The sequence below is a fragment of the Corticium candelabrum genome, chromosome 4 (genome assembly GCF_963422355.1).
Source record: "Corticium candelabrum chromosome 4, ooCorCand1.1, whole genome shotgun sequence".
Lineage (NCBI taxonomy): Eukaryota > Metazoa > Porifera > Homoscleromorpha > Homosclerophorida > Plakinidae > Corticium > Corticium candelabrum.
In genome coordinates this window covers 8,749,999-8,765,185 of record NC_085088.1, presented here as the reverse complement: position 1 = coordinate 8,765,185, position 15,187 = coordinate 8,749,999, and the positions used below count along the sequence as shown (strand labels likewise).

Genomic DNA, 15,187 nt, shown 5'->3' with positions numbered 1-15,187 from the left:
TTCTGAAGACTATTAAACTGTCGCAAGACATCTATAGTAGGCTTTGGCGATTAAAGGTTCAGTGGCAGGTGTCGTCTTTTGGAGAGCTTGCTGGTTTACTTCTGGTATTCGTTGAGTCCTGCAGGTGAGAGATTGTTGCCTGTGAATTAATCACTGTAGTATTATGTAATGCTGTGTGCATGTGTGCGCCCTCGTTCCGTATGAATTTAGTTGCCAAAGACATGAAGCACCTGAATCTGAAGACTCCTTACCATCTAAGCGAATAAGAACTGATGATTCAAGAGAGTATGAAGGTAAACAACACTAGACTGCATTGTGTGTTGATTGGACATGTACAGCCTACTGGAACTTCTCTCCCTGCAATGTACATATGTGTCACAGATGTACTAAATCTCTGCTCTACACCCAACCAGGTGAGACAAGGAAGACAACGGTTTGCCACACGTCTGAGTCCTATCAGTCAGAAATGGTAAAATATATTTTAGATGACAATTTACGTTCTTGCCCACGATATTGTATTAGTGATCGAGGCAATAGCTCATATATTTTGAAGATTGCTGCTTCTCGATTGTTTTGATAAAGTTGTTTTGTAAATTCTACATAATTTATATACTCTCTGTACATGGTTAGTGAAGATTCCTTGTCAGGGGTCGAGGATGGGTGCACACCTATCAATATTACAAGCAGCAGTCAAGGTAACAGTGAAGAAAAAGCGTCCGTAGGTGTGTGGCAGCACTCGGATGTCAGTTCATCAACATCAGGGTAGAATGCTTGTCTGCGCTGTTTGAGTAGGTCAGAAGAAGATGATGAAGAAATCCACAACCAATCTGAGTAAATCCTTCATTGGAAGCCATTTTCATGGTTGCATTACTTTCTCTGCATACATTCTGCTTGCAGGATACAGCGATTACTGGCAATTCAAGGTGAATCAGATGACACATCTGAAATTGACCATCATTTAGAAACGTACGGTACCTAGATTTCTTCATTCATTTACAAAGTTGCTTGGGCATGAATAGGGGTACGTTTGTCTGTTATCCAGTTTCAGTGATTCCTTACCTGAACTGATAGATGAAAACCCTTGCTTGGATGATGAACTTGATGCAAGTTTCTTGGATACATCTATTCTGCCAGAAAATTCAGACATAAATTCTTCAGCAGAACCAATTCCTTCTCAAAATGAAACTGAGGTTGAGAGGGTAGAAATTTATTAAGTCACATGTGTAGTATCAGAATGTTTTATAGGTTCCAATCCATTACACACGACCACATCCAGTGCTTCAAGTCAACTTTTGTGCTCATGGTAGCTCCATACCAGCACAAAGGACCATCTTGGAGGATGATTTGGAAGAGACGACTACTTGTGCTCGAGTGGTGTGTGATGCAGACAACATCTTGCAGCTTCTTGGGACAGCATGCAGGCATCCCTTCTGTCAAGAGAAGATATCAGTGAAGCAAACGTATGTTGGTGGCACACTTTGTTTACAATGGCATTGCAGAAATCGTCATGAAGGCTCATGGAGTAGCTCTAAGCGTTGCAAGGGAAGAAAGTCATATCCCTTCTTCACCAACGACCTGCTTTTTGCTTCCTCAATAGTTCTCTCTGGCAACCAGTTTGCAAAGATTGAGCTCATGTGCCGTTTCTTGGGGTTGAAGTTCCAGTCACAATCAACATTCTATCGAATTCAAAGACTCTACATTTGTCCCTCAGTTTTTGAACTTTGGTCGGAGACCAGGGAGACAAATCTTGCTGACATTGCAAACTGCCCTGTTGTCCTAGCTGGTGATGGGAGGAACGACTCACCAGGTTTCTCAGCAAAGTACTGTGTCTACTCGTTAATGGATTGTGAGAGCCACAAAGTTATTGATGTACAAATTGTTGACAAACGAGATGTAGACTTAAAGAGCATGAGGATGGAAAAACTTGGTCTTCAGCGAGGAATGACATCTGTCCGACTCAGGATCAACGTAGTAGAACTTGTCACAGATGCATCCACAAGTGTAAAAGCAATGATGGGTATAACCTTTTCAGCTAACTCACAGGTGGTACGACTCTATCTTCTTGTTTTCTACTATACTGTGTAGCACGAGATGCCGAATATAAAGAGATCTTTCATTCCCTAGATGTCTGGCATAAAGCCAAGAAGCTAGCAAAAGCGTTGTCTGAGGTTTTTAGGCTTTTGTTACAACGAATTTTATTTCAAAATCAGTTCAATAGCTTGTTTCTTTTCCAGGCATCAAAGAAAAAGGAGCTTGCAGAATTAAGACCATGGAAAAGGTCCATAGTCAACCATTTCTGGTGGTCGTGTGAACAGGCACAGGGAGACGTCCAGAAATTGAAGGTGCTCTTTTGGTTGTGTGTGTGTGTGTGTGTGTGTGTGTGTGTGTGTGTGTGTGTGTGTGTGTGTGTGTGTGTGTGTGTGTGTGTGTGTGCTATCAATATATCATGAGAAGTAGTTCCAGATTTGATAGCAGTTCACCAATTTTGGTCTTGCAAACCAAAATTTCATTCATCTTTTTTACGCATTAAAATAAAACAGAAGAAGACATCACTTAGCACCAGCAATACCCAAACTCATATCAAGCTAGGGCATGAATCAATGTCAACACCGCTCCAGTGTAGTTGTCTTGTGTTTGCTAGCTAAATGAGATATTATATCACACAGTAGGTGGCAAAAACCTACTATTTCATCAATTAATTATTAATCAACAAGAGCAGTATATGTAAGGACTAGAAAGTCACAGACTCCTCATTCTGAGATATGCAATTTTTCATTGCAGGCCATCTGGATAGGAGTGCTGCATCATGTCTCTGGTGAGCATACCTGGGCCACTGGTAGATGCCACCACAGTGAATTGACAGAAGCTGATATCAATGACACTGCAAAGACACCTCTCGGAGTAGATTCTCAAGCAATGAAATTTCTCAGGAAGATTGTTCTTGATGCAAAGTGGATGAGATCAATGGCATATTATGCACGATCTAGGTATTGGTTCTCACTTGAGATTCATTCTAGTCCAATGGTCATGATGCATGTTTGATTCTAGGCATACAGGTGCATTAGAGAACTACCACAGTGTAATCTTGAAGTATGCCCCTAAACGAACAGCATTTGGGTTATTTTGCTACTTTGTATCAATGAGTTTACCGTGGCAATGTTTCCTCATTTGTTGATGACAGGTTTGATGCATTCAAAGCTCGCTGTTTGCTTGCTGCACTGGATCACAATGTTCATGTGGACAGACAACATGCACAACCAAAAACGTCTAGTGAGAGAAGATTTCACAGAAAATACAATAAAAACTCACAACAGTGGACCGTTACAAAGGTCAAGCAGCACAAGACTTACCCACACATTTCACAGCTTATGCACAGAGTATTACTGCAAAAAGTCAAAGATACTGGATCAGTACTACAGAAGCCATTGAAATCCTCTTTTGCGCAGTCAACTATTGCTCCTGTTGCTCCTCCTGGTACCAGTTCTCTTGTAGAACAGCAGCGCAGCAGAACAGGTACAATGACCATTTTGAGTTGAAATCAAAGCAACGTTTCATATATCATATATTATATTATATGTGAAGGTAACAGCAACTCAACAGTCAATGCTCACACAACCAGAGAAATCGATGAAATCGATGACGTGGATGCGAGATAAAAGGAACAGTCAATGTATACCAAGAACCTACTTAGCTAAAGTTAGGGTACCAGGGTAGAGGAATATCCCTGTTAAACGTTGCTTACTCACTCTTGTAGCCCATGTACCTCCCATCTGGTGCTGGAAACCAATGTCTGACACAACAAACAACACAAGAAGGAGCTATTCGTCTTGTTCCTTTACCCAGATATCCATAGCGACCAAGAATGTATTGCCGATAAGCTGCCTTTCGAAATCCATTTGCTCTGTAGTTGGGTCTTTCACTCATGTAATCTGCATGTAGTCGGATGGTCAGTGTCAGCACATTATGATCTAGACATGTGGCTCTCAAATATTCTTCCGTTGTGACACACTGATCTTGTTGGCAGCAGACGTTCTCTCTTGCTCTTCCTGTACCCATGTCCCCACACCTTCCACATTTGCACGACCTAGGAGGATTTGGGTTGGGGGGTGCAGCAAACGGGTGATCTCCCACAGTGCCTTGGTCCTCAATATCAGAATACATTCTGGCAAGATCAAACGATCCTCTACCATGACGCAAGAAACTGGTCAACGTTCTTTGCAGCTGTTCTATTGTCAACCCTCTCACGAATCCCTACAAAGAACTCATGTAATACCTACCATCATTGCGAGATATTAGGACAATTGTATCAATGGGTATCTTCACAACCTGGATTTCTTCCTCTGTGGGAAATGACTCTCTAGGAGCTGTTACAGCACGGACTGTTTCTTCATCATCATTCCTCATATGTGCACCCTGTATTCAGTGAAAAAGGCACACCAATAATATTATCAACGCGTAGGTAGCCTAGCTACAAAAAGGCTCCATGCAAGCTAACGTCCAAGTGATCACAATTTCTGCAACGTTCTTGTCTGCATCCGCATAATAGAACACATCGTACCCCTGCTGCTTTACATTGACAACCTCTATTCCCCCGACGGACTCTCTGGCATGTACCCTTGCAGTTGCATCTAGCTTCTTCCTGAAAACACGCATAATCAACTCCTAGCTATAGACATCCTAGCGAAAAGTCCCATTGTCTGCGTACCGGAATAACCACTGCTCCTTCGTCAGCAGACGTGTCTGATGCACTAATACGCGTTCTATCGTCACGAAACGCCATTGCGCTGTCCTAGGAGTCCCGATGTAGGTTTGCGCGCGAAGTGTGACACGCCTAGAGCGCACAAGCATGCGCACTTGTGCGGTCAAATCTTGACAGTGTCGCTTTAAGCAAGCACAATTGCAAAAGATTGTATCAGATTACCAAATGAGCACTATACTTGTTTAAGCAGCAAGAGTACGCAGCGATGATGAGTACGAGATGACACATGAGTGCTGCTATAACAATGGAATACGGAAACCTTGATTTTCATGCTGCTGAACTGAAGTACTACGCAAGCTGTTATCGAGACTACGAATCTTGCTTGTGTAGTTAAAGAGTCCTAAACACACAATGCTTGCAAGTGGGAAGAGCCACTGCTGCATTGTGGCAGATTAGAGCAAACTGCTTTTGACAAAGCCTTCTCAAGTTTAGTGCACTTGACAGAATGAATAGTCATCTCTCAAAAAAGGACAGCCACAATGTCACAACTCCACTCTAAATATCTTGCCTTACGCGGATGAGTTCAAACGATTGAGTCATCATTTTTCCAGGTTCTAGTAGTAATTGCAGTCATCATTTGATGAGTCATCATTAATATTCGCTTTCAAGGTATTTTGCAGACGACCGTTATTTTTAGCTTGTTGTATCATTGGTACATCCAGGCTTCTTGAATCTTGAATTCTTGAAGCCCTACACGAACTTAGACAAGGCAGGTACAAAATACAATGTGACACAAGATGATGTGTTACTTTCAACAACTTAAAGCGACACTGTCAAGATTTGAGCGCACAAGTGCGCATGCTTGTGCGCTCTAGGCGTGTCACACTTCGCGCGCAAACCTACATCGGGACTCCTAGGACAGCGTAATGGCGTTTCGTGACGATAGAACGCGTATTAGTGCATCAGACACGTCTGCTGACGAAGGAGCAGTGGTTATTCCGGTACGCAGACAATGGGACTCTTCGCATCTAGTATAGATGTCTTGCGACAGTTTAATAGTCTTCAGAACACTTGTTGTGCACTTGCGGCGACGTCCTGCCCCTTGACGTGCACCTCCATGGCTTCTCTTCTGAGATACCGAAGTCATATCGGTGACAACTTCCGGGAATCTTGTCCATCACGTGCGGCTTGCAAAGGGCCCGTTTTCGCCGTAGAAAGTAACCGTTCGAAGTCGAAAACAAACGCTATACTTGCTCTATATTTACAAAACTTCTACGACGTATCAAATCCATGCGCAATGACCTAGTCAAGTACGACGATATCGGCTGTCAGGCACTCAAAGCACGACAAAAGTCGATCTATTGCCAAAACGTGGCAGATAACGCAATATAACTACAGGTAAAATCGCACTTGCCAACAATTCCTCGTTTTGGAGAACTTGAAAAATTTCTACCTAAATTCAAGTTTGCGGGGGCGTTTAGACGCTAGGTATCCGAGGATAAAATCTTGACAGTGTCGCTTTAAAACTGATGTGCAGGAGTCTACAGGGGATTTTTAGTTGCTCTATTGATTAACCGGAAATAATAGCAGGTGTACCAGACACCATTTTGGTGTCACGCAATCGTTTTAAACTCGCTCTGGTAAACCAACCATTTTTGTGAGTGTCAACAAGTCAAAATAGTTTTAGCACCACATTATCTACTATTTTATAAAGTACAACCTTCCTCTTAATTGAAAGAGTTGGAGCAAAAGTGCAGAAAATAAAAGCTTTGCATGATCAGCCCACGGACAAGTAGCGATGAGAGAAAAATGCTGGATTTGTTCGTTTTAAGTTCTCATGGGTGTATGTCTGGAACTTCGAGGAAACACGGCATTAACTTCCGCTTTGATGAGTAGTGCTGTAAAGAGACTGCAACAGGTAGGAAACTACAACACTTTCACATCTGTCATAACCTTAACCATAACCCGCCCACTAGCACTGCTTTGAAATCTCCAGATTATGCGTGACCAATCATCAATTGTCCAGTTTCTGTAGTTCTGTGCAAATGTGAGATGGCAAACGCGATGCTCAGCTGTAAGGTGTGGCTTCCATCTCTCTACAAACAATCCACCCTCTCGGAGACGCCTTTTAATAGTGGAGATGGAAATGTTTGCTCCATTGGCCTGCAAAATTCGGACCTAACCAAGGGTGCAGTTAATTGTCGGTTAGAAAGCGATATTCGGATCAGCTGGCGATCATCTCTCATGGAAGTTATGCGAGGTCCCCTGGAAATTCTCTTTGTTTCCGTATTTCCAGCTTTCCGTTGCCTTCTCGTTATGTTGGAAACTGTTTTCTGGCTACAGCCAACACATTCAGCTATTTGCCTTTGACTGTAACCTTCTTCCCACAGTGTGACAATTTTACTGCAATTCTCAGGTGACGTTCTGTCTTTTCCTGACCATTCCGCTCTGAGATAGTTCTTAGGCAATTTGCAATGCAGCAGCACAAAATTTGCTCAAATTAGTGAAAGAAATTTTCAGCTGAATGCTAGGTAGCTTAGTGGACAAAGTGTAGCAACTGGGCAGGAAAAAACGTAATCTCTGCCAAATGAAAAATAGCTACTCTAATATCTAAAATTGTATTGCTCAGGTAGCGTTGGTACTGGTAACACACAAAATTCTGCAGTTTTCTCTGCAAACAAAAATATAGTACAGCATACATGTAATTGATTAGTTTCAATACCACAATCATGTTCTGTGGGAATAGTGATGACAAATTATTGAATTATCAGCAATTACTACAAGTGAGTAATCCTTTTTGACCAGTACTGTGCAAAATTCCTCACAAGTCGCGTGCCCCTTACAAGTCTGTACCTATAAGTAACAACTGTAGAACAAGGTTGCATCACCACCCACATCCCTTGAGTAAGAAATGTGAAAGACCTTTTATCATTCTTGCAACCATTAAATTAAAAATACCACTAGATGACGGCATTTCCACACATAACAAACCTGAAACCAACTCCACAGAGTTGGATCAACTCCAGGTGGTGGACCATGACCACGATGAACAGAAGAATATCCTCCAGGGCCTCCAGACATATGTCCTCCATACCCTCCAGATCCTCCAGGAGCGCCGTATTGTTGACCTTGATACCCTACGCCTTGGGGTTGAGCTGCGATTCCGTACCCTCGTTGATGAGGATGTCCTTGTGCCGCACCTCCATAAGGAGCTCCACCATAAACCGGTGGAGGTACACTGCTGCCGTAGCCGTGCTGTTGGTATCCTCCAGTTGAAGGTGGCCCACCCTAGATACAAGTGCATCCCAAAGGGAATCCTCATAACAAGCACTTCTGTACACTTACGTATCCTCGTTGTTGAGCTGGTGGATGGCCCCAACTTGCCATAGAAGTGTCACTGGGTTGTCAACGGATCTAGGGACCGAATACCTCGGAGTACCAATGCCTGCGCAAACCGTATCGTGTTGGTCACGTGACGATATATGTTTCTGCAACAGGTTTGTCAGTACCGCAGAGTACTGCTAACTTCAAGTTTACTATATGATCCAGAGCAAATCGACACAAACCGCGTATAGCTCTACTAGCTTCAGTTTAGCGGAGACAAATGCAAAATCCCGGATACACCTGGCAAATCTTTTGGACAAAGCGTAACGCAGTAAAACAAATTAGTCCGTAACTCAAAGGCCAAATAAATCCCTGATCTATTAGAGCTATGACAGGTCAATGTTGGAAAGCAATGGATATATATCGTACTGAAGAGGAAACAGCACTCTTGCATGCCCTCCATTACCTGTATCCGTAGCTAAGCCACGAGATTATTTGCCTATGTGGTGGCTCCAGATGTCTACTCCCAAATTGAAGCTTCTTCAAATTATAACCCACAATCTTTAATTTCTTGAATTCATACAAATCATCTGACGGTGATCTAATCCTAGGGCTGGGCCTAGTGTCACTAGCATTGATAGATTCCTACAACCTTACCATGTTCTAACTATTACATATATATAAACACATCGAATCCTGACTCATTATGCATAATTATGCAGAAGTCCTGTGTACGTTAATGCAATCCATGGCTGTTGTCTTGTGGGCAAGCCTACCATAGCCTCGAGTATTCAAGCCGAGAAAGCGAGATCTGACACGATCACAACCAAGTAAATTTTGACATAATACTACGCTCATTACTCGTACTTAGCAATCTCAGTGTTTGCTTAATTAATTTGCAATTTTAATATTTTGGGGCAATCAATAGTCAAGTCCATTTGCGCGTCATGCTAGTGTACCACAAGTTTTAAAGGGAAAGTCCAACAAAAATGAACTTAACTTGTATGAGTAGATCTTACCAAGACAAATCGATAGGTGTAAGTTACTCCGTTATTTTCGCTTTGTATACGAGAACGAGCGATGTTTCTGTGACGTGCAACGCCCACGCGCCTGCTCCTGGTTGATTAAGCTCCGCCCACTGAGAACGAATCAATGCGTTTACGGATGACTGCTACGGATATATCGAGAATGACGAATGTGAATGCGAAGATATTATGAAGATCTGCCTTCTTGCCGTCAGTGGTTCCTCTCTAAAGTAAAATGGTGTCGCTAGAGCTGTTTTTCCGCCAGACTTTGAAGCAGAATTCCTCAATACCACGGTTTACCTAGAGAACGCGCTTGTGCTTGAGTATTTGTTTATCCTTGTTCTTTTAATATCCGAAGAGAAACGTTCAGCGCGCCGGATGTACAAATAGGGTCCTCCTCTGTTGCACACGCCAGACGGTGCGCTGAACGTTTCTCTTCGGATATTAAAAGAACAAGAATAAACAAATACTCAAGCACAAGCGCGTTCTCTAGGTAAACCGTGGTATTGAGGAATTCTGCTTCAAAGTCTGGCGGGAAAACAGCTCTAGCGACACCATTTTACTTTAGAGAGGAACCACTGACGGCAAGAAGGCAGATCTTCATAATATCTTCGCATTCACATTCGGCATTCTCGATATATCCGTAGCAGTCATCCGTAAACGCATTGATTCGTTCGCAGTGGGCGGAGCTTAATCCACCAGGAAGCGCGGAGCAGGCGCGTGGGCGTTGCACGTCGCAGAAACATCGCTCGTTCTCGTATACAAAAGCGAAGATAACGGAGTAACGTATACCGATTGATTTGTCTTCGTAAGATCTACTCATACAAGTTAAGTTCATTTTTGTTGGACTTCCCCTTTAACGCGCGTTAGTCCTGACCTGTTAGTTGAGGTGTCCGTTTTCCTGTTTTTGGCACTTCTATAATTGTTTTAGCAAGAACGTGTAAAAACTGACATTTCTAGAGCTGAATAGCAGTTCTAGAACTGTCCAGCGATGAGCCACCAAATACGCTTCGCATCAGGGAAGACAACCAAATCAAATGATGCGAAAGAGGTTGAAGAAAAATCTCGTGAAGGTATACATAGTAGATACGACTTAATCAATACTTGATATCTTTTGCAATCAAGACTTGATATTGTTTGCAGCGTGTAGTACCGTACAGCTAAATTTTTAATGTGCTCACGTGACGTATATTTTAGACTGTCTTGTAGCTAGATAGCACAGTAAGTACGTACTGTAGTAACGAAATGAGTATGAGTGGCCAAAATAAGTTAAATACAACTGTCTAGCTAGATAGGACGTGTTTTTCGTTTTTTTTCCGGTTTCTGAACGAAAGAGAAAGTCCAGTCTTTGAAGCGCTGGCTAGAGAAACTAAATTGCGAGCAACTCTTGAAAGAGTTTGTTCAGAGGCAATGTTACGACGTAAGCACAGTTGCACGCAAAATCAATCTGAAAGTTCTTCAATCAATGAAAGCAACGCCGGAAGAAATGGAGAAGATCCTAGAGGCTACGGAGAAGTTACAAGAGGAAATGGAAAGTAGGCCTCACACTTCTAAACAAAGCATCGCGTTGTCGCTGGAGGACGTTGACCTAAAGGTATCTCCCGTTTCTTCTCCCAAAAGGCAAGTTTAGTGTTGCTAGCTGCTGATACATGCATAATATGATTTCTAAAATTAGAACATCTTCTAGTCCATCAGAACGTGCAGGCCTTATGATAGACTTTCACGCTTTGTTGCATCGTGAATGGAAATTTGACCACCACAAGGGACACCGGATTTGTATTTATTTTGGCCACAGTTGGCTAGGTGATTGGCAAAAACCTGCTGTTGTCATGGAAGTTGGGTAAGTTTTTTACTGTTTTGTGTATTATTGTCTAGTCCTATTAATTGCTGTACTTTTGTTACGTCTTACGTTCTGTTGTTGCAGGCAGCCGAATGTGGATGGGTTTTCAAAGTTGACAGGAAAACTGCACATTCCACCTGATTTAAAATCAAAACCGATGGCTTATAAATACGTCTTTGAAAATTCTAAAGAAAAGCCAGTGTTCGAGTTTATTAAGCCAGTTATTCACAAAGGCTCCAAAGCAGTTAATCGGGTATTAGAAATTCCCAAACAGTTTCGAGACTTTCAAGAGGGTAAGCAAAATGATCTACTTATACATGTATAAATTATAATATTATTATAGAGCACGTACGTGATTAAATTGTCTATTGTATTCCACTTCTGTTTGTAAATAACTCTTTCATGACCGCTACGCAGTTCATTGTTTGTGGTTGCCATGCACTAGCGGAACTAGGATTTACTTGCAGGAAAGCCCCAATCTAGAAGTGACACGCCCCCGCATTTCGCAAAAAGTTGATATGAACGTACTTGAGCACTCATTTGGCTGCACACAGTCATAACTTCCGCCACAGAAGCGGCAGTGCCGCTCGAATAGAACCCGGATTATATCAACGTGGCGCGGCACCGCCAACCCTTGCGGTTGACGTCAGCATGTTTACCATACCCGCGCCGCCGTTATTGCGGCGCGGCCCACGCCTGCGTTGAGCTGCGTGCATCATGAACCGGTTCACAATATGTGGCATTCAGGTGAGCGGCAACAAGTGGCACACCACTCATCAGAAATGAACAGAAATGGTAACATTGTGTACAGATGCCGCGCAGCAAAAGCGGCAAGCTTCAAATGTGAGCGGCGTGCCTCGGAGGATAGGCTACTGTACTATCTCTGAGGAAAACCGCATACTTCAGCAGGTAGTCACGTGGGTAAATTTATCCGGCTATACCACGACTCGGAGCCTGACAAAGGACACAGTTGCAAGATTGTTAGTTGCTATCAGCTACTGCTGCGCGGCAACACATTCGCGCCGGAGACGTCCGCAGCCATGCATGCAGCGGTTTTCCGTGCCGCATCGCTGAAGTGAACGGCACATACATAGTTAACCAGGATTAATTATGTGACCAGGCTTTAGTAACCGCTGATATAGAATTTGCTTATATTTTGAGCAGCTCTTCGCTCCGCCTCCGTTTTCCGTTTCAGTACCTGCCGCTCGGATGAACGGGCAGTCCGTTCGCACTACCATGCAGCAGCCGCTCACACGAGCGGCTCCTAAAGTCTAGTAACCAGGCAGCTGCTGATTTTGATGTCTCGGTGTAGAATTCTTTCGCAGACATTTCCAGTTGCGCGTCTGAAGCCGAAATTGCTGCTGTTGCAGGTGATCACAGAAAGTTCATTATATATGATTTAGATGTGTGGGATGCTGGAGGCCTATTCTCCGGTTAATAGTGGAGATTGCATGGGACATGGCCTTCACAAAGTGTCTCTACACAGTCTAGAGACAATTAAAATCATAGCAAGGAAGGCTTTTTAATTAATAATAATGATGGTGGTGATTTTAATGACCAAACTAACAGTAATAGTTAGTAAACATTTTGCAACATTCTTGAACGTCTATGGCAATATACTAGAATGGTTTTGAACAGACTGTACGTGGTCTGTTCCGTCAATTTATAGAAGTGCATGTACGTGTAGCTCTAGGGCACGCTACGTTTGCTGTTAAGCCTTGTGTTTACCTTGTTGCTCTACATAAATGTTTCAACAAATTTCAGAATGCAATAACATGTCATAACAGAGAGATAAGCTAGCGCACTTAAAAACTAAAGATTTCATGGCAGAGTAGAAGCACAAATTACGCAGAAACACTAACATTTGAATAAACATTGACTGTTTGTGGTAGGAATATATCGAAAATATGACGATGTTATACGACAAGAGCCTGGCACTCTATCTGACATAACGGGAAGACTGCGTTGGGGACGATACGTCGAAAACCGAAAAATTGCTCTAGAATTACTGTTACCGAGGTGGCAAGGATTTGTTCTGGCAACAGCAGAAGAAAATGTGAATGAAGTAACTGCACAAGAAGCAATACAAGAAGTTGATACAGTTGTTGAGTCGATTAAAGGTTTGCGAGTTTGGGAAGATGGAGTTGTTGGACCATCTGCTTGGGTAGTAAACGGTTTCGATGATAATAGAGTATCCGAGGTAATTTGCACTCTTGTATCGCTTTACTTTCAACGTCTAAGTATATGTATGTGCAGGTCATTCAAAAGCACTTGAAAGATCGACTACTAAGTTTTGCCAAGCAGAACTGGACACAACGAGACAGCGCTCAAGCAATTGTCTCTGCTGTTGCAATTGCTATACTTGTACACAAATACCACATAGAACTGACATTTGAGCAACAAGTTGGTTTGCTGAGTGCAATGGCTCTCCAACCAGATGCTGCTGAAAGTACGTGTTCGGGCTATGCAAGGCTAGAAGCCGAGTTTCATGACCCAAGGTATACCGTATTAGTAATAATTATTTAATTACGCTTTTCTCACCATTGTCAATGCTTGCGCCATTTTCTGCTTGCTTTCGATTCCTACAGAGAGCATTTCGAGGCGATCGAATGCCTTTGTCAAAAAGCGTTGTCAGGTCAAAAGAAAGCTGCAGAATTCATGTTTGCATTGCCTCTTTTACATTTTATGAGAAGTGACTCTTCACCATTCCAACTACCCCCCGTTTTGCCGACGAACAGCTCTCAATGGTGGGGACTAGAAGACCTCTTTGTGCAAGTAAAGGCCTTTCGTAAAACAGAAGAACATAGAAAGTAAGAATAGATCGAAATAAAGTACATGTTATCTTTAAAAATTAAAGTATATATTTTTTTCGTTGTGTATAGATCAGTCCATTCACTGTTGGACAGACTACTGCCCTTATTTGTTGTTGATCCTTTGACTAGTCGAGCATTTCTTTATGTTGTAAGCTTAGAAGACTTAGTGACGGTTAGAAATGTGGGCAAACCGTTTGAAATAATCAATGCTCTTGAAGAGAAAGCAACCAACATTTTACCAAAATCAACGTCTTGGTTTCGTGGCAACAGCGACATCAAAACAGGAGTGAGCTGGTAACGATGACAGCAAAAATTTTAATTAATATTTGGACGTCTTATGTTTTAAAGGTAAAGTGTTTGCTTAAAATAATGGAGAGACTGATTCAACTGTCGATGGAATCGACAACGTTCGTTTCCGTTACCAGTATAGATTACATGCAAACGTAGAGTTGACATGCTGTTTCTTCTGCAGAGATTTAGAAGAGAATGTTCAACATGCTATCCGTTACGCCAGATCTGCAGTAGTAACGAGTTCCAATCTGTTGCGAACAATATCAGAAAATTTTAAAGAAAAGGTGTACATAGACCTTCTTCTAGCATGCCGAGATCTTGTTCTTGCCATGATGAAACTACTGGCAAAAGAATCCGCTGTTACAAAAGGCCAAGAAGTCACAGAAATGACAAAGCTCGAGGAAGACACTACAAAGCGGTTGCAAATGTGCTTTGAGTGTGTTGAAAAGTGGTTGATTAAGTGCACATTTATGGATTGTCAAGGAGTAACCCTGAGGGATGACCTCGAAGTAATTATCTACTAATTGTGTATAGTTATTTCTTAAATGATAGAATGAATTGCTATTAATTTAAGGTGTGGGACAAAATTGTGAATTCTGTCTTTCTGAAAGATCACTTGAAAGTCAAATGGAACGACGCCATAGAATCAAGTTTGAAGCGTCAACTCGTACATGTAAGTAGTTCATGCGTCTCCTGTATTTGCTTTTTCAACTAATTTACTGACATGACAGATGGATCCTGTTTGTCTTCTTGGGGCTTCGTCTGAATTGTCTGAATCACGCCTGCACAAGGCAATCGAGAATGCTTATGAATATTGCGAGAAAAAAGCGTTGGATCGTTTACCACCAGTCAGTATTGCATCAGGAGTTCTAAAGTATTCTCTATCTATTAACCTCACGCATGTGTTAGATTGGAAGCAAAGAGCTAGACCAACTTGTAAGGACTCTAATTGCAGACGTAGGACTACGGCAAAGTTCACGAGATCAGTCTCGCCAGGCAAGGTCGGCTAGAGTGTTGGGTTCCGTATTGGATGTCCGATTTCCTTCTCGGTCCAAACCAAAAGAAGAGTTTGTAAGACATCTTCTCACTTGTTGTACATGGAAATATCTTTTTCGACTAATCGGTCAGTTTGAATATTCATGTAATAGCTGTGTGCACTCTAAATTAGACGTGCCGTTTCAGGTGAGTTTCCTGC

At 42.4% G+C, this 15,187-nt stretch overlaps 2 protein-coding genes across 2 annotated transcripts; both read right to left on the bottom strand.

The window, feature by feature from the left end:
- Positions 1-3,400: 3,400 nt before the first annotated feature.
- On the bottom strand, positions 3,401-4,823 carry LOC134178887 (uncharacterized). Its single transcript, XM_062645799.1, has 4 exons — positions 4,706-4,823; positions 4,496-4,639; positions 4,327-4,413; positions 3,401-4,251 (listed from the first exon to the last, which is right to left on the bottom strand). Exons 1-4 carry the CDS (start codon positions 4,778-4,780, stop codon positions 3,739-3,741), a joined length of 819 nt encoding a protein of 272 aa, XP_062501783.1. The 5' UTR covers positions 4,781-4,823; the 3' UTR covers positions 3,401-3,738.
- A 1,354-nt stretch (positions 4,824-6,177) lies between these two features.
- On the bottom strand, positions 6,178-8,143 carry LOC134178838 (uncharacterized). Its single transcript, XM_062645743.1, has 2 exons — positions 8,045-8,143; positions 6,178-7,987 (listed from the first exon to the last, which is right to left on the bottom strand). The coding sequence occupies exons 1-2, from the start codon at positions 8,084-8,086 to the stop codon at positions 7,643-7,645; spliced, it is 387 nt and encodes a 128-aa protein (XP_062501727.1). The 5' UTR covers positions 8,087-8,143; the 3' UTR covers positions 6,178-7,642.
- Between the last annotated feature and the right edge of the window lie 7,044 nt (positions 8,144-15,187).